This window comes from Podarcis filfolensis (genome assembly GCF_964270895.1).
Source record: "Podarcis filfolensis genome assembly, chromosome: 7".
In the NCBI taxonomy this organism is placed as follows: domain Eukaryota; kingdom Metazoa; phylum Chordata; class Lepidosauria; order Squamata; family Lacertidae; genus Podarcis; species Podarcis filfolensis.
This window is the reverse complement of record NC_139603.1, coordinates 52490837-52509714: the sequence shown is the minus strand read 5'-3', so window position 1 is coordinate 52509714 and position 18878 is coordinate 52490837. Positions and strand designations below refer to the sequence as shown.

At 38.7% G+C, this 18878-nt stretch overlaps 1 protein-coding gene and 1 long non-coding RNA gene across 16 annotated transcripts in view; one reads left to right on the top strand and one right to left on the bottom strand.

Moving 5' to 3' along the window:
- Positions 1 to 12229, bottom strand: part of LOC310766667 — a 35759-nt gene extending 23530 nt beyond the window's left edge. For 2 of the 5 annotated variants that reach the window (XR_014550327.1, XR_014550328.1), the window contains exons 1-2: positions 11632 to 12229; positions 4035 to 4174 (exon numbers count right to left, since the gene is read on the bottom strand). This is a non-coding gene — a long non-coding RNA (uncharacterized lncRNA). Of the gene's footprint in view, positions 1 to 4034; positions 4178 to 5895; positions 7437 to 11631 lie in introns of those variants that run through there. The other 3 variants (XR_014550329.1, XR_014550330.1, XR_014550331.1) reach the window with 3 other exon arrangements.
- ST18 (ST18 C2H2C-type zinc finger transcription factor) overlaps positions 1 to 18878 on the top strand; it is a 185926-nt gene that overhangs the window by 150728 nt on the left and 16320 nt on the right. For all 11 annotated transcript variants that reach the window (XR_014550253.1, XM_083622875.1, XM_083622877.1 and 8 more), the window contains 2 exons: positions 9335 to 9580; positions 15831 to 15943. Coding sequence is in view for 10 of the 11 variants with exons in the window: in XM_083622875.1 (XP_083479001.1) it covers positions 9335 to 9580; positions 15831 to 15943 (359 nt within the window). In the remaining variant the exon portion in view is untranslated. The remainder of the gene's footprint in view (positions 1 to 9334; positions 9581 to 15830; positions 15944 to 18878) is intronic.

Genomic DNA, 18878 nt, shown 5'->3' with positions numbered 1-18878 from the left:
AATGGAGTGGTATCTACAAATATGGACAAGTCGCAGAGACAGATTGTAACTAAAGATGGCAGACTACCAAAAACCTTTTTTGAACTGACTGACAATATGGACTTGATTGATATTTGGAGAATTAAGAACCCCTTAGGAAGAGAGGGAACATTCTTCTCTGAAGCCAAAATGACATGGACTAGAATTGACCAAATATGGATAACTAGAGGACTGGCACCTAAGACTCGAAAAGTGGAAATTTGCCCAAAAACTTGCTCCGACCATAATGCTGTGAAAATGGAGATGAAACTAACACCAATCGGTTCCTTCAGATGGAGGATGAATGACACCTTATTTAGAGATCAAGAGGTTGTTAAGAAGGCCCAAAAAACCTTGAGAGACTATTTTGAGATAAATTTGAATACTAGTATTGAAAAAAGAATAATCTGGGACGCAAGTAAAGCAGTTATGAGGGGGTTTCTGATCCAACAGAATACAATAAAGAAGAGAGCCCAAAATGAAAAAAAAAGATAAAATTTTGGAAAAAATAAAAGAGGGTGAGAAGAAACTAAGAGCGAAACCAAAGTCACAAGAGATTCTGAGAGATATAAAGTTATATCAAGTGCAATATATGAAGATGATGAACCAGGAAATTGAATGGAAAATTAAACAAATGAGACAAAAGACATTTGAATCGGCTAATAAATGTGGAAAATTGTTAGCTTGGCAAATGAAAAAAAGACAAAAGCTCAACACTATCACTAATTTGGAAGTGGAAGGAAAGAACATTCAGAATCCAGTGGAGATTAGAAAATGCTTCCAGAGGTATTTTAAACAGTTATATACACAAGGGCCACAGAAAGAGTTTGATATAGACCATTTTTAAAAAACAAATGGATTACAAAAAATCTCTCAGGAAAACAAGATAATGCTGAACCATAAAATTACAGAACAGGAGGTAGAAGGTGCCATTCAGAATATGCAGTTGGGTAAATCTCCAGGGCCGGATGGTTTAACCTCAAAATATTATAGATCTTTGAAGGATTGGTTAATTCAGCCACTAAAAGAGGTTTGTGACGAAATTTTGGAGGGGAAAAAAGCACCAGAGTCGTGGAAGGAAGCTTATATTACACTTATACCGAAAACTGAGTCGGAAAAGACACAACTTAAGAACTACCACCCCATATCCCTGCTCAATGTGGATTACAAAATATTTGCTGATATTTTGGCTGATAGATTAAAAAAAGTATTAGTGGAAGAGATACATAAGGACCAAGCTGGCTTTCTCCCAGGTAGGCACTTGTCTGACAACACGAGGAACATAATCAACATTTTGGAGAAGTTGCAAGTGAATATTAATACTAAAGCAGTTTTAATTTTCATAGATGCGGAGAAAGCCTTTGATAATATTTCTTGGAATTTTATGAAGAAAAATCTCCAGGGGATGGGGGTGGGTCAAGGGTTTGAAAATGGTATAAGTGCAATTTACTCAGAACAAAAGGCTAAGCTAATAGTCAATAATGTGATGACAGAGGAATTTAAGATAGAGAAAGGTACATGACAAGGCTGCCCAATTTCCCCATTGCTTTTTATTTCGGTCTTGGAGGTTTTGCTAAATATGATTAGAAGGGACTGTCTGATTAGTGGTATCCAGGTCGGAGCCAAACAATACAAATTGAAAGCTTTTGCAGATGACTTAGTTTTGACGTTACAGGAGCCAGAATCTAGTACGAAAAGAGTATTGGAACTGATTCAAGAATTTGGTCATGTGGCAGGATTTAAGCTGAACAAGTCAAAAACTAAAGTTCTTGAGAAAAATTTAACACCGATTGAGAAAGAGAGGTTTCAGAAGAAGACAGGTTTAACATTAGTTAAGAAAGTAAAATGTCTGGGGGTTAATATGACTGCTAAGAACTTAAATTTATTTAAAGATAACTATGAGAAATGTTGGACAGAAGTGAAAAAAGATTTAGAAATATGGTCAAATTTGAAGCTTTCCTTGTTGGGTCGAATTGCAGCTATAAAGATGAATGTATTGCCAAAAATGTTATTTCTGTTTCAATCATTGCAAATTTTGGACAAGATGGACTGTTTCAATAAGTGGCAGAGAGACATTTCTAGATTTGTCTGGCAGGGCAAGAAGCCCAGAATAAAATTTAAAATATTAACTGATGCAAAGAAAAGAGGCGGATTTGCCCTGCCAGACCTTAAACTTTACTATGAATCAGCAGCATTCTGCTGGTTGAAAGACTGGCTGCTTCTTGAGAACACAGACATTTTGGATTTGGAAGGTTTTAATAATGTTTTTGGGTGGCATGCATATTTGTGGTACGACAAGGTTAAAGCACATAAAGCATTTAAAAACCATATTGTCAGGAAAGCATTGTTCAATGTCTGGATAAGATACAAAGACTTATTGGAAAATAAAACCCCAAGGTGGTTGTCACCAATGGAAGCGAAGGCTCAGAAAAAGCTCAATATGGAGGCCAAATGGCCGAAATATTGGGAAATATTGGAACAAGAAGGAGAGAAATTGAAATTGCAGAGTTTTGAGAAATTAAAAGATAAAGTGCGAGACTGGCTTCATTATTATCAAATAAGAGAGGCCTATAATTTGGACAAAAAAATAGGCTTCCAGGTGGAAAAATCAAAATTGGAAACAGAACTGTTAGATCCCAAAACTAAGATACTTTCAAGAATGTATAACTTGCTGTTAAAATGGAACACGCAGGATGAAACGGTTAAATCTGCAATGATTAAATGGGCACAAGATATTGGTCATAACATTATGTTTGCTGACTGGGAACAGTTGTGGACCACCGGTATGAAATTTACGGCATGTAATGCCTTAAGAGAGAATATTATGAAAATGATATATAGGTGGTACATGACACTAGTCAAGCTTGCAAAAATATATCATTTGCCTGATAATAAGTGTTGGAAATGTAAAGAAAATGAAGGTACATTCTTTCACCTTTGGTGGACGTGCCCAAGGATTAAGGCTTTCTGGGAGATGATCTATAATGAAATGAAAAAGGTATTTAAATATACCTTCCTGAAGAAACCAGAGGCCTTTCTCCTGGGCATGGTCGGCCAATTAGTGCCAAAGAAGAACAGAACTTTCTTTATGTATGCAACAGCAGCAGCAAGAATTCTCATCGCAAAGTATTGGAAGACACAAGATCTACCCACCTTGGAAGAATGGCAGATGAAAGTGATAGACTATATGGAATTGGCGGAAATGACTGGCAGAATCCGAGACCAGGGAGAAGAGTTGGTGGAAGAAGATTGGAAGAAGTTTAAAGACTATTTGCAGAAACATTGTAAAATTAATGAATGCTAAAATGATGTTGGATTGAAATGAAGTGGCTTTAGCAATAAGGTTAAAAAGAATATGTAAAAATGGATTGATAATTAGATGAAAATATAAAGTTATAATATGTTAAGATATAGAATTAAGATAGATACAAAGAGGGAAAGGATTTGCTGAATTAACCATGTGAATTGGAATACAAAAAAGGGAGTTGTGAGGAGGTCAGGAAACAAGTAATTGAAATATAAGATACGAAAAGATTGATTTGTTTTTTAATGTTTTTTATTTCCTCATGTATTTTGTATTTTTCTTTGCATTTTTGTATCTTTTTTCTTTTTGTTTTTATTTTTCTTTTCTTATTCTGTAATTCTCTTTTGTCTGTAAAATTTCAATAATTTTTTTTTAAAAAAAACAGAATCAAAAGAAAGGTAATCTAATTTTAAAGTTATTCCACTGTGTTAAACACTAATGGTGATGTCCAATTAAGTGATACTCAGAGTAGACCCACTATCACTCACTCGAATCCATTGATTTCAGTGGGTCTACTCTGAGTACCACTTAGTTGCATACAACCATAAAAACCACAGAAAATATTTTTTAAAAAAATAAAATAAAAAGAACTGCTAAGTTCTTGTCAGTTGTCCCATTGTTTTTGGACCCATTGGTCAGAACCCTGGGAGCACTGCTTCCTGAGGATCACTGAAATACGTTACATAGTACATAATTAAGTCACTGATCTTACTGCTTCAAGTTGTGGTGATGGGCATTGGCTCAGGTGTCTTTAAAGCAGGAGTACATGAGGGGTAACCTGGGGCACTTTCAGGGGTCCTGACTGAGTTGGCCAAGTAGGCCACATTTGGCCTGCAGGCCAGAGCTTCACTCCTGCTTGAAAGGAATTAGAAAGGAATATTTAGAATTAATATTTGTTTGTTTGTTGACTATACAGTGGTACCTCAGGTTACATATGCTTCAGGTTACATACGCTTCAGGTTACAGACTCCGCTAACCCAGAAATAGTACCTCGGGTTAAGAACTTTGCTTCAGGATGAGAACAGAAATCGTGCTTCGGCAGTGCAGCAGCAGCAGGAGGCCCCATTAGCTAAAGTGGTACCTCAGGTTAAGAACAGTTTCAGCTTAAGAGCAGACCTCTGGAACAAATTAAGTACTTCACCCGAGGTACCACTGTACTTTGCATTGGCCACTCAATAATACATGTTCTCTAGGCAGTTCCCAAAAAATAAAATGACCAAAACATTTTTAAAAATACTATTCAACACAATAAAAGCTGCATGATTTCGTCTTTCTTTCAGGCAGATAAAAAATAAACCAGAAATAATACAGTGTCCCTCACACACTCTAAGTGACTCTAATCTCGAGAAAGAAACTTCATGTTTCTTCTTAAAGTATCGCTTACATCCTAAAGACATTCAAAATACTGCTGGGCCAAAGCCTGTCCCCAATTTCTTAAGAGTTTTCTGCTTCACAAAAGGAGCATCCCCTTTTTTGCCTCATTTGCAGGATGCTTTGGGATTGAGTCCAGGCATCTGAAGGTGGTGTGTGTGTTTTCTTTCCAATAAACATTTCTCCAGTGTCTAGCAGCCTCCTTGGCTGCCCACATCTTCTGCTCTGAAAAAGCCCCATTGGGAGGGAGGTACCTTATGATACTTTTCCCTGGATTTTAACTGAGGGGCAGGAAGTCTGACTAATCTGTGTCTGAGTTAAGAGTTCTCACTGATTGTGTTTTTAAATGGAAAGTTTTCTCTTGTGCCTTAGAAAAAAAACTTTCCTTTCAGATTTCTTTAAAAGTAAACAGATTTCACTTAACAAATAATAATGAACAGCTGACAGATGCTCAGTTGGAAGCCTTCCCATCTTCCCATGCTTATGGGAAACCCAGTCAAGGATGTTATGGGGTTTTCAGGAAGTGCAGGCACCCAGGAAGGCTGCTGAATGCAGATCACTGGATAAATTAGCCACAGGATGAAAGGACACTCACAAAATTTCTGAGCTACCTCAGAAGTAAAGCAATTGCAACAAAAATCTGGCAACCCACCCAGGAGAGTTTCACCAACAATGTCTCCTTGAATTTTTTTGAATGCAATTTCTTTTCTTGTCATTTGGTAGAGAATGTTTAAAAAAAGCAGAAGGTATTTTCAGCATAGCACTAATGTAAACACATCTTTACTTTGACAGGATGAAAATAAGCTGTATAAATAAAGCAGGCAATTCTATCCTTTAGAAATGTTCTTTACTCTCTGTTGATAATCACTTCAATGCAGATATTTAAAAACATTCGAACAATAAAGAACACTGAAAGATCTACTAGTAAGGGCAGGATGTGGGTGGGGGGAGAGAGAGAGAGAATCTGATAGTCTTCCACCTGGCGTTGGTTGAGACTGCAGCAAAAGTTATAGCAATTTTATATTGGACTGAATAAAAAGGCCATGCTGTAAACATGGGATCCATCCTCCTGTGAGCACAGGGGGCTATTTCTCTGTGACTGTATTTGATTGTTGTGTACATCTGTGAGCTCACTTAAACCCCATCTGCACTCTTGTTACACAACCCGGGTATTTTCTGATCTGAATTAGGTACATACTCACCAACCCAACTCCCTTGCACATCAAAAGATAGCCCTCGCCAGTATCTTCATATTCACATCAACAAACGTGTATTGTCTTCCAACCAAGCCTCTTTGGTGCTGCTAAATGAGGCCAGATTCCCAACTGTCAGATGTGTTTCCTGACATGTTTGGATCTGTGATTTAATTTGAGAAGACTTTGACTGTTTTATGGAATTTGTTTGCTGTTGTCTCCTGCCTTCTGAGTTGCTGGTATTTTGTCAGTGACAGAAAATCTGCACTATTTATGGTTTTTGCACTATAAAACTACTGCATCCCCCATTGCATGGCATCTTCTCCTAAGCCATCTGTCACAGAGGTCTGGCATTTTATGTGAATGTTGGTCAGGCAGACTTAACCCAAGTTTTTTTTTCCCCCCCTATGAAAAATGTCAGCAACTACAATGTTTAGCATTTTACTTTACAGTGGCCATTAAACTTGATTACTTGTAGCTCTGTTTCATGGCTGTACTTATATATCAGCTATGAAGCCAAAAAAACACAAGGGTAATCATGGCAACAATGTGCTCAGGTCCTGGGAAGTTCAGCTGGCAGTGATACAGTTAATATCTTGGATTTTTGTAAGTAAGGTTTTTTTTAATGCTGATATAAAAATGTATTTGATATTATACAGATGGCATAAGATGTTGTGGTTACTAAGTTATTATCCAGGATAAGCTGTACTGTCAAAGTCGGGGCTTAAAACTATCACAGGAGATTAAACTATTTACTAAAAAGGGGCAAAAAGATATAACGAAAGCATCTTAGTGTATGAACATATTAGAAGTGTATTTACTTCCCATAAGTATAATAAAGCATATCTCTCTTTAAGCTGGGGGATTGAAAATGTGGACTTTGTCATACGAGAGGAACAAATGCAAGAGTTTCTAACTTGCACTTTCTCAGGCAATTGGCCTGATTGTTTTCAACTTTTCAAAAGGAACTGAGATGAACTGATCTTTTTTTCTAGGCCTGTGTCTAAGCATCATGCAGGCATAACATTTCCTGGCTAGTGCTTTGAGAAGCAGCATACAGTGCTACAGCTGGATCACGTTAGGTCAAAAAGAGTTATTTTTCTCAGGAATTGTTCTGCTAGCTGGATGCTGCTACCAGGATTGTCTATGTTAAGTGGTTGGCCTTCTTTCAATCAACATTGTACCTGCCATCTACATTCACAACTGGATGCCATTGAGATATTTGCTGACTGTACAAAGTTTGAGGAACATTTGACTCTCCTTTTGATTGTGGGCAATGTTCAAAACTCCCTCCCCTTTCTAGCCAACCAGCTGAGTTGCTTGTCAGGCATGTGAGGTAAAGCGTTAGGCCAGATACTGTTAGACAATATGAGACCTCCAGGGCCAGGCACAGCCACAGGATTCCATCAAGCAACAAGTTAGTCATCCCAGGGGAGACGTAGGCTGCACATGGACTCACTTGACCCTTCATTTCCAGGTGTTGGTTATTTTACTCTGCATGATTTCACTCTGCATTTTAAAGAAATATCTGGAATAATTGATCCAAGATGACTGGGCCCGGCTTTGACCAGGGAGGGTGGGATACAAATAAAAAAAAATATTATTATTATTATAATTGTATGCCTGGTATGTAACTAGTGCTTTGGAGTTCTGCATAGTTCTGCTCTTAAGGAGATGCATACCCAAAACACTATTCCACATATCACCCATCCATCCCGAAGCAGCATCTGGCTGTCTACTGAATCTCTCCATTGGTTAATTGCTCCTCCTCTTCCCTTCCACAGTTAGAAGAAAAACTTTCCTCTTCTTCTAGTCCACACATCTTGGATGTGTGATATAGATTTTCCCAGTGAATTTCTCTGGCTGTTCTGTCAGATACAATACAAATGAACAGGCAAGGGTTTATGGAAACTATTGCCATAATGAATCCTTGCCTCTTCTGAAGCTCTTTGGCCTGACTGTTGATGAAGCACTGTGCCATGAGGCAAAGTGAGCTGACCACCTCAAGTGACAGGATCCACAGGGGCAAGAGATCTGGCCTCCAATGAATGCATTGGCTGTTACTGTTGCTGCAGTGGCACAACCCTTGCAGGCCAGATCTGTTGGTCTCCTCCTACCCTTGTTCCCAGAGTGGATCTTTATTGCCTCCATGTTCCTGATGTAGATTTTCACTCACCATTTCTTCCTTGGTGGGGGACACCATTTTGTGGTATTCCTCAGGTGCCAAAATGTCTTGGGCTGGCCCTGATCAATCATAACCAGATAATCCAGTGCAGTGCCCCAGTTTTCTGTACTATAACGTCCTGGGAGGCACATGCCATTTGACTGGTGCAGGGGGCAGACGTTCTAACCTGTGTAGACACTGTTGTACAACTACTAACTTAACTGGTAGATTTCTCTGTACAAATGAGAAGAGTGTGCTTTCGCACTGAGAACTTGCTTGCAGGCTTTGTGTAGGCCTCTGGTTGGCCACTGCAAGAGCAGGATGCTGGACTAGATGGTCCACTGCCCTCATCCAGCAGGTTCTTATGTTCTTAATAAAGTGCAGCAGATGAGAAATATGATTCACACATAACATTCAGAGGCATTTACAGATAGGTAGCCGTGTTGGTCTGCCATAGTCAAAACAATTTTATTTTTTTTCCTGAAGAAGTGTGCATGCACATGAAAGCTCATACCAAGAACTAACTTAGTTGGTCTTAAGGTGCTACTGGAAGAAAAAAAATTTTTTATTCAGAGGCATGACAGAGTTTGGCCTTATGGCAGGATAAGGGCCACCATGAAGAATAACAGCTTGCATCTCAGTCCACAATGGAGCTCTGCATTTCAGGGAAGGACACAGTCTGGACCTCTTGATTATAGTAAACCTTTTAAAAGATCTTTATAATTCAAGCTCCATTTGAGATAAAGTGAGATTGTCACTGATATATAAAAGACCCATGACAAATGCTCCCCTTGGGTCTGATTTGTACATTTGTTTCCCCTCCCCCTCTGATACAGATGTTGCAATATTGTGAGAGAGTGGGGGGGTGGATGAAATGTAATAATAATACTGTTGATGAGCTAAGCAGTGAATTAATGCTTTTATCTGAAAAGGGATCATAGTTCTCTGTAAAAGTGAAATGATTCAGGAGATTTAATGCTAAACTTTTTTGTAAAAAAACCCCTCAGATTTAGTACATATAGTTTACATTTAAGAAGCATCTTATTCTGCTTACTGTGTTTAAGCATAGAAACATGGAAAGAGCATTATAGAGGTATCTCTTAAGTCTGCCTAAGAATTAAATATTAAAGGGTATAAATCGAAAAGCTGGTTTTTTAGATTTAGATAAATTTAAATAAAAGCAGGCATTTCCACTTATCCCTTAAAAGCTCTGCAAGTCTTATTATGTTGTTGCTGCAAACTGTTCACACTCTAAACATTTCTCTCTTTCCCCTTGTGTATCAGGGAGCTGATATAGAAGTGGATGAAAATGGCACCCTGGATTTGAGCATGAAAAAGAACCGGCACCAAGAAAAGGGTACTCCGCTAACGTCTTTCAGTACAACAGTTCCCACTCCTGCCTCTTCTCCCTTCAAAACAGGCAGCATTCTGGTCAATGCCACCTTCTACCAGGCGTTGTGTGAAAAGGAAGGATGGGATACGCCAATCAACTATAGCAAGAGCCAGGCGAGAAAGGGGGAGGAGAAAGAGGTATATTTTTTGTTTATCACAATACACCATGGAGGGAATTGTTGATCTTGGAATAATTTATTTTACAGTACCCAGTTTGAGCTATGGCAGCTAGTACTCCACTCCTAAGCCCATGTGCAAGTCAATGGCACCATTCATTTTGGTGGGAGTAAGAATGAGACAGTGTACTAGGAATTAGGGTGCTAATGAGGATTTTTCCTTCCTGGCCTATAGGAAGGATGTGCAGTTAGAACCATTATGAAAGCCAGTGAAGTTATGATCCTGTATCCAATTACCTGGGAATAAGTCCTATTGAACTCAATGAGGCTTACTTCTGATTAGATGCATACAGGATTGCATTGTAAATCACGCATTCTAGAAAGCATGATCAGTATTCCTAGAAAGTAGCATCACATTTTGGGAACCAGTTTATGTAGGGAATAATGAAAACATTTTAAATCCTTAAAAAATAAAAGAAAGAAACTGCATGGGATTTTTCCAGCTCTGTATATATGATATGATCAATATATAATTAAAGTTCACACTTCCATGATAGACGTTAAGAATTAAGAAGTTATGACAATGCTTTATCTCTGATCTGCTATGCATTCATATTCTTTATACATCATGATTTAGAGAAATGGTAATTTTTGCTTTGCTAGCAATATCACTTCTTTAAGAGATTTGATAGAACAATGAAGCTCTTCCAAAGGCTTTTCTCTCTCTCAGCAAACTCAACATTAAATCTTAGCATTTAAAATACTTTTATTCAGTCCAACCCTTTGGCTACACATCTCTTATCCCTAGGGAAATATGAGGTCAAAATATAAAAGTCTCTGCTATCCTGTGATCAAACTCATAGGGCTAAGATTTGTGAAGTACAGACTTCCTGGATTAATGTGCAGGCCTGTCCAATCATATGTAAAATGCCGCTACACTTACAAAGCAATGATGTAGGGGCTGCAACCTCTGTCCACTGCTTCCCATTGGCATCCTGCAGCCTCTCCCCCAAGGTCATTTTTTTATCCAGTCTGGTACTTACACTGGAAGTGAATCTGGCTAGGGAGGGGCCATAAAGGCAAGCAATGAGCAAGAGCCCCTGACTATCCACCCTTCCCCCCCACACACACTTCAAATTGCATCTCTGCTGCCTGTTAAGCATAAAACTATGCTCTACATGGGGCTCCCTTTGAAGGCAACTCAGAAACTGCAATTAATTTAGAATGCGGCAGCTAGACTGGTGACTGGGAGTGGCCACCGAGATCATATAACACCGGTCTTGAAAGACCTATATTGGCTTCCAATACGTTTTCAAGCACAATTCAAAGTGTTGGTGCTGACCTTTAAAGCCGTAAACGGCCTCAGTCCTGTATACCTAAAGGAGCATCTCTGCCCCCATGGTTCAGCCCGGAAACTGAGATCCAGCGCCGAGGGCCTTCTGGCAGTTCCCTCATTGCGAGAAGTGAGGTTGCAGGGAACCAGCAGAGGGCCTTCTTGGTAGTGGTGCCCGCCCTGTGGAACACCCTCCCATCAGATGTCAAGGAAATAAGCAACTATCTTACTTTTAGAAGACATCTGAAGGCAGCCCTGTTTAGGGAAGTTTTTAATGTTTAATGCTGTATTGTGTTTTTAATCATTGGTTAGGACCCACCCAGAGTGGCTGGGAAAACCCAGCCAGATGGACGGGGTATAAATAATAAATTATTATTATTATTATTATTAAACTGGTATAGATCCATGTTTAAAGACACAGATCTGCTGCTGTCATCTGTAGCTTGACCCAAAGCTAATGCGCAGGTTTAGTCATTAAAGAAACCAAGCACATTTTTTAAAAAAAAACCCCACACATAAGCCGCATCCCATTTACTCCTCTGTGTTCCTCACAAAGACACTAGAAGAGAACATCAATATGCATGTCAACATGGCACATCAATTTGGCCTACAATAGAAACTGAATAGAAAACAAAAAATGCAGCTGTGGTCCCCTGCCCACCCCTTCATAAATAAGACAAATATTTACATAAAGTAATTCATCATTTGTAAGAGATACTGTACTAAATTATAATTTAAACCTGGTGATTTCCTTGATTTTTGTTATGTTCTTTTCATTTTTGTGTTTATTGAGCTTTGGCAGGCTGTTGTGGGGTGTTTTTTCTGCTTGTTTGTTTGTTTTCTTCCCCCCTCCATCTTTTTGGCCATGTTTTCCATAGGAACTTGTTGCCAGAGCTAGGCAAAGTGGAGGTTTATTTGGACTTTCTCTTATGACAAAAAAATAAATAAAAAATCAGCATTGACCCTTTTATGCCAACCGACTGACACTTTGATAAATTAAGAGAAATCAGAACAGTTTGTTCAGCTTTATATATCCCTGTAACTTAGGAACGGTACAGACAAAATGGCTGCCAGGTGGAGGCCATATTACTATTTGCTGCCATAGTGGTTTCATACTGAGCAAGCTATTTGTGGTCAAAAAGCAGAAAATTAGAGTTTCCTCTCCATGTCAGTGAAAATTTTGGGAGTGAAGAGTCTGTGGGATGTTAGCATCCGAAATGCATACGTAAAGGGTTAATTGCAAGAGATGTAGAACTCTGCGATGTCATATGCCTGAGGCAGTTATGGCAGTTATTTCAGTTATGGCAGTTAGTTTAAGAGTCTTAACAGTTAGAGCAGCAGGTATGTTGTGTTAGGCTGCTGTCTGCCTCAGAGTTTCAGTCAGTCTGCAAATGTTAGTCAGCCTTAGATACAAATCTATGTAAGATGTTTTAGCAACTTAAGTATCTCCTACCTGCATTGTATATTTAATCTGTAACTGCAAGTACAAAAAGTTATATGTTATTTGAAATTTAAAACAGAGTGTCTTGCGTAATTTTTATAGGAAGGAAAAAGAGAACTAATTAAAGGGCCAAACAACCCAGGGCTTTCTTCTGCATACTCTGCAAACGGGAACTAATTCCCACATAGTATGGGACAAAATTCCTGAATCTTTTGGATAACTGCTGCATACCAATATTAAACACAGAACAGCTACTTAAACTTGTGATACAACTGCTCAGATTTCAGTTCTAGAGGATCACTGGTCCATGTAGCTTAATATTGCTTGCACCAGAGGTAGCCAAACTGGTGGTCCCTCTACCACACACGTATATTTTAACTCTGACCTGCCCCAGCTAGTCAATGATCAGGGGTGGTGGTGGGAGTAGAAGAGGGCACCTCATTGACTCCCATGGTCAGCACTGACTAGCAATGACCCTCCACGGTTTCCTAACCTGACTTGGGAGATACCAGGAAATGAACCTTATACCTTCTTCACAGAAAGTATTTTTCTACTTGCTTAGCCATGACTGTTTCCTCAAATAACATGCTGCAATAAGTCAGTTGCAACAAGCAACCATTTTAAAGCTGTGCCTTCATGCTAGTCATTATGTGTGTGTCTTCTGGTCCTGAGCAATCTCGCAGGTGATAGATTTTTTTAAAAAACAAAACAAAACAAAACACCTTGTGTTGAAGTGACACTCTCCTTAGGCAGACAATTGCCATACAGGCCCACTTTTTGTTGATGTTATTGTTTAGCATCTTGCTTTAAATTTCTGGCAGCAGCACCCAGGGCAAAGGGGTTAGGAGAACACGAGGCTGGCTGAAACATGTTAGATGCAAGTGGGTATGATCAGAGGACTATACAGAAGCCACGAGGAAAATAAACCACCAAAGAGTTATGTGGCAGCTTGTGGTGCTTGTAGAGAAAAAGGACAAGGATAAGCCGATCTTGTTCCTAGCTTGTGACAGGGGTAGTAATTGCAAGACAAGATTGCTGTGCTTGTTCCTATCTCTGAGGCTGACCTTGCTAAAGAAGTGCCTTATCTTCCTGGGTCAACAGTTGTTGCATTTGTGGTGATGGAAGAAGAAGAGGAGTGTGTTCGTTGTGAGACAGATGTTTACATTTCAGTCTTAGACATGCTAAAACGTTTGTTAATAAAGAAGTCCTAAACCAGGATAATGAGTGAATTCAATATAAAATTACTTCGATTCAGCTGGTATTGATTTGAACCCATCCAATGAACCAAACTCACAACTGGGTCCTGTTGCTGGTGATATGAGCCAAGTTTCCAAAAGGGCAAATTGTTCCATAGTGAATCTAGAAAATCCCTGGAGATAGTTATGGGGTTTATCCAATAGATTGCAGCTGTAGAAGTAAAAAATATAACAACCCCAAAACATTTCTGTGAATTAAACAAAAGACTTTGGATCTGAGTACATAAAACCTTGATGGAGACAATACTGTATACAAAAATTGCTGCCAAGATTTTCAGCACATAGACATTCTCAGCTTAAAAGTTGTGGGTTTTGTGCACCACTCTTTTTAAAAAGATCTGAAACTTTAACAGAATTCTATTTCCTCACAAGTCAAGCTTGCATCATCCAACCCACAAGCTTCCTGATCCTCCAAAGTCAACTTACTGTCTCTGAAATGTTTTGGGTTTTTTTAATTCTACAGCTTTTCCAACACTAGATAACAGCAGGAGTCTTAGAAACTTCTCAAATTAAAAGGGTGTAAGTTGCCTCAAAGTAAAATAAAATAATCTATTTTTAATTTATTTTCTGGTTCATATGCACAACAGTTGGCTGATTTTGTTGGTCATTTCTAGAAAATATTGTCTCCCTCGTACACTGAGAAATGGCCTGTCCAGATGCCCCTTAAAAAAAATAATCCTGAATTTGGAAGAGGCTCACACTTTCTCCAAAAGGAAAGTGCTGAGAAATAACTGGAGCTGTCAGTTTAGTTCAACTGTCAGTTCTCCAAAGATTCCAGGGTTTAAAATGTTGAAAGTGCCAGATGCTATTATCTGTTATTCGTGTTGTCATTATGTTCTGGTCTTTGCAGAAATCAATATAAATGTCCATCTGCACATTAATGGAATTTCATTCATTTATTTTTGTCGTCCTGTGTGCACATAGGAATATGCACACTGGCAAGAACTCAACTTGAAACTAGTGGAGCTTCCCTGCCATCCCCAGTAACACCCCCCCCCCAACACATACACACAAATACAGTCTGCAGTTTGGCAGACTGTTCTGGAAATAATGGGGAAGTTCAGCTTTTGTACACATCCCCCCACTTTTGTAAAAAAAAAAAAAAGAGCTCTTAACTGGAAGTAAGCTTGTTATCAGTGGTACCTTATTTCTCTGAATCAACTGACCACTTCGCAGTAGTCAGCACTTGTGATGCACATGAATGGCCTCTCAAGTTTCTCCTTCCTATTTATTGTTTGAATATTTGTGACCTGCACTTTCATAGAATCCTATAATTGTAGAGTTGGAAGGTACCTAAGGATCATCTAGTCCAACCCCCTGCAATGCAGGAATATGCAGCTGTCCCATACACAGATTGAACCTGCAACCTTGGCATTCATGCAATATATTAAGGTGGCTTAGAGCATGCAATGCAATAAAAGCAATCAATCTAGGTAAAACATAATTAAAACAGCAATAAAGCAGCAATAGATAATGGCTGGTTAAAAAGAAAAAAAATGTGAGGGCCTACCTAAAAAATACAGCTTTTAAGAGATGTCTGAAAGAAAGCAGGGGCAGTTCTTGCTGAAGCTGCACAGGCCATGAGTTCCACAGGACAAGGCTTGCTATGCTAAAGCCTTGGTTCCTAGTGAAGGCAACTGAACCCTAGGGGCTAAAGCAGGGTCAGCCCAAGACATTCTGGTACCTGCAGTGAATCACAATATGGTGGGGGCCCCTCCCTACAAGGGAAGAAGAGATGAATGAAGATTAGGATCTGCTGCCATCTCACCTTGCCTTGTGGGTGGCTAGTTTTGGGCTAGGTAAACCCCCAGAAGGGCTCCATCAGAGATATTATCAGCAGAAGAATTAGGGGAGCATTTTCACTAAATTTCCCCAAGGACAGGAGAAATTCTCAAACCGTTTCTTGGGGCTGAGGCTTTCCATTAGCAGTGGCCATAGGTTGGCACCTTAACTCTGCCCATCCCAAGGCTTTGTTTTTGTCTTGCTGATGTTGCAAGCAGCAGCTGCTATGTTGGCAGTTTGGACACAATTTTTCACCCTGCTAAGATGGGAATGGTGGCCATTGCACAAACAAAAGATGGAGCATATTGTGATAACATTCTAAATTGTGATAACATTCCTAGGGGAAAAGGGGGCGGGAGAGAGAGATTCAGAAATAGGTCTTCTGAGAAATTTTGGTTCAGCTCTAGCTACCAGTATTGTGTTGAAGATAGAAGCACCTCATTCTTTTCTGTTATTTCAGAAAGATCCTGCGAGCTGTCCTGAAAGCCTGGATGAAAAAAGATACTCAGATGTCTCGGTTCCTAGTCCAAAATCTAAGCTCCATTCAAGAGATCTCAAAAAGGAACTGATCACGTGAGTCACAAAACATTCCTTTCCTTCTTGTTGTCTATGGGCTTGAGAAGTCCACACACTGCTGATTTGCCCAGGGTGAAGAAATGCTGGATCTCGTCCCTAATATACACTGCAGAATATTGGGTGCCATTACATCTTCCTTTTTAGCACTGGACTTTAAATCTCTGGGTAGATTTGGGGCAATATTCCCCTTTACTTTTGACTCATGCCATGTAGCAAGTATGAAAACTTCAGGGAAATGATCACTTCATAAACAGGTCATCCATATCCTGCATGGGGTTGGATCCCACAAATAATTACCGTATTTTTCCGTGTATAAGACTAGGTTTTTTTCCTTTAAAATAATGTCAAAAATTAGGGGGTGTCTTATACTCTGAGCCATCTCCCACCATTTTCTTAAATCTGAATCCCCCAAAACAGAGGGTGTCTTATACATGGGGGCATCTTATAGATGGAAAATACAGTAGTTCCTGTTTGCTGTACCTGAAATCAGTCTACAGACAGGCCTGTTTGAATGCTACAATTCTGTGGGAACACAAAACAACAACAGAATGTGTTCATTGCAAAAAAATTAACTTTGCCCAAGAAGAGCTAGGTTTCTAATAGAGCAGTTGTTGACATGTAATAGAGCAGTTCCTAATCAGTCAGTTTCATATGATCAATGTATCATTAATAGTTGATATTCTTTATCTTTCTCTGGCAGCATTCACAAGACGGTTTATTCCGTTTTACACTTGTTCTTAGCCAAAAGGCTGAGAAGTGTTTCCGTTTTCACAATGTTTTCCTAACTATTAATTGCCACATTATATTTCAGTTTCCACATGATATATAAGCCACGTCTAGAATATAGTGGGATATAGCACAAGTTTATCACTCATTTCCACATTATTTGTCAATGGGTTTTTTTCTGGAAGCAAATAACACAGAAATGAGCACTAAGCTTGTGCTATATTCCACTATAGTTCCAGAGCTGGCTTTTACACCATGTGTAAGCTCAAACATAATGCAGAACTTAATAGATAGGAAGAAGTTGTGAAAATGGAATAAACAGCCACATGAATGCAGCCTCTATCTCTGTTTTCTATAATTTCATTTATTCATCAGCAAATACTTTGATATCAATTCTATGTCTGACGTTTGCCTTATGGATTTAGAAGCCCTCCTCCAGATATTACTGTTCCCATGGGCCAAATCTTCTTTGACACAGCATGCCTCAATCTAAATCTAAAGACTGCTCACCATATTGTATCCACACTTATGTGTTAGCTTTGCCTTTTTTAAGAACACAAATGTTGATGAAGCTAGCAGAAGGAAAAGCAATAATTTCCCCAGTGACACTTTATTTTTATTTTTTACTATTTATTAAATTTCTATTTAAAGATCTGTTGCTGTGTGACATTAATTCCAGGGATCCACACAGCCATTTACTACCTTAATAACTGAACATAATTTCTTCTCTCTATAGTTACAATAACTCCAAGCCTTGTATGGGATTTTAAAGCATCCGTAATACTTGCTCTGCATGCTGATGTGTACCCAAAATGTGCTTGCCTGCACAATTTAATTCATAAACACTTTAGACTCGCCATTTAAAGATTCTAAAGGTAACACTGAGGGCAGAGGACATTTACTAAATATTCACCGGCAGAATAGGTAGTTTAGTGAGCAAAACAAATGGCTCCATCATGAGGAAGCACCTATAATGACAATAGCAATTGTAAAGAAAAATTCTACCTCTGAGGTTCAATTACAATGAACTTTCTTCATTATAAATACAGATTACATATTTTTAAATATTAATGGTCTCTCTGGTGATTATATTTATACCAAAGCAGCTGTATGACACAGAATGGAATAAGTTGTCTAAATGATACACTAGTTCTTTTAAAAAAATATGGTGCATTCTATGCTTGTTTTTAAAATATTACTTTGTGGTCCATGCATCAACAGTGTTTTGGGAGGATTAACTAAGAGAATAATTTTGCTTCTGAAGAAATAAAAAAGTAGTAGCTGGGACCAAAATGCAGTCTCTGGATTTTTCAAAGTAATTGGGGAGGGGGGGCTAACAATTAACCTGTAGAAAATTGGAATAGGTGAGCCCTTTTCAGAAAAGGGCAGTTTCTCATATCCTAGGGCCCTCAGGTCCATGACTGTTAGTCCTTACAGTGTCTTGGTGAAGTTGGGCCATCTAAATCACAAGATCACATCAGCTTTTAATATCACATATATTGTGAATGTATAGCAAGGGGTGTGAATCCAGATCCATACACAACCTTTTTAAAAAACATTAAATTGAACTTTCCCCCCTGAAAAAAAAAAATTCCTGTGGTGAATTAAGAGTCTATGGGCACCAAATGCTGAACTAGTATAGCGTTTTTATAAGAATATGAAAGTTATTGCATCCATGCCTTCTGAGAATTTTCAACTCAGCTTTGAACTCATCTTCACTGTCATAATATGATTGATGTGATAAGAAAAAGGTACTATTATGAAATGTATCATTTCAGACAAATGTAAGGATGGTTCATACACATAAGCATCATCTTCCCATGCCTCTCCACATTATTGTGTATCACTTAAGACAGCATTTGAGCATGGAAGCAGTACATAAATGAATGAATCATAATACACTTGGAGAAATATTAGCACAAATTAGGAAATATAGTGTGGAAACCCATTGGGTGGTACTTGACTAAATTTTACACAGAGTAGACATACTGAAATGAATTGCCCTAACTTCCTCATGTTCATTAATTTCAGCGGGTTTACTCTGAGTAAAATTTATTTGACTATCACCTAAGTTCATTTTTTTTTTTGTTTGCAATGGCATGAAGAAAAATTGATGCAATCACAGAAAGGCCTGAGGGTATCTCTCACACTAATATTTCTTGGCACAGTAGGACACCTCATATATATCTATGGGTATGTTCCCATT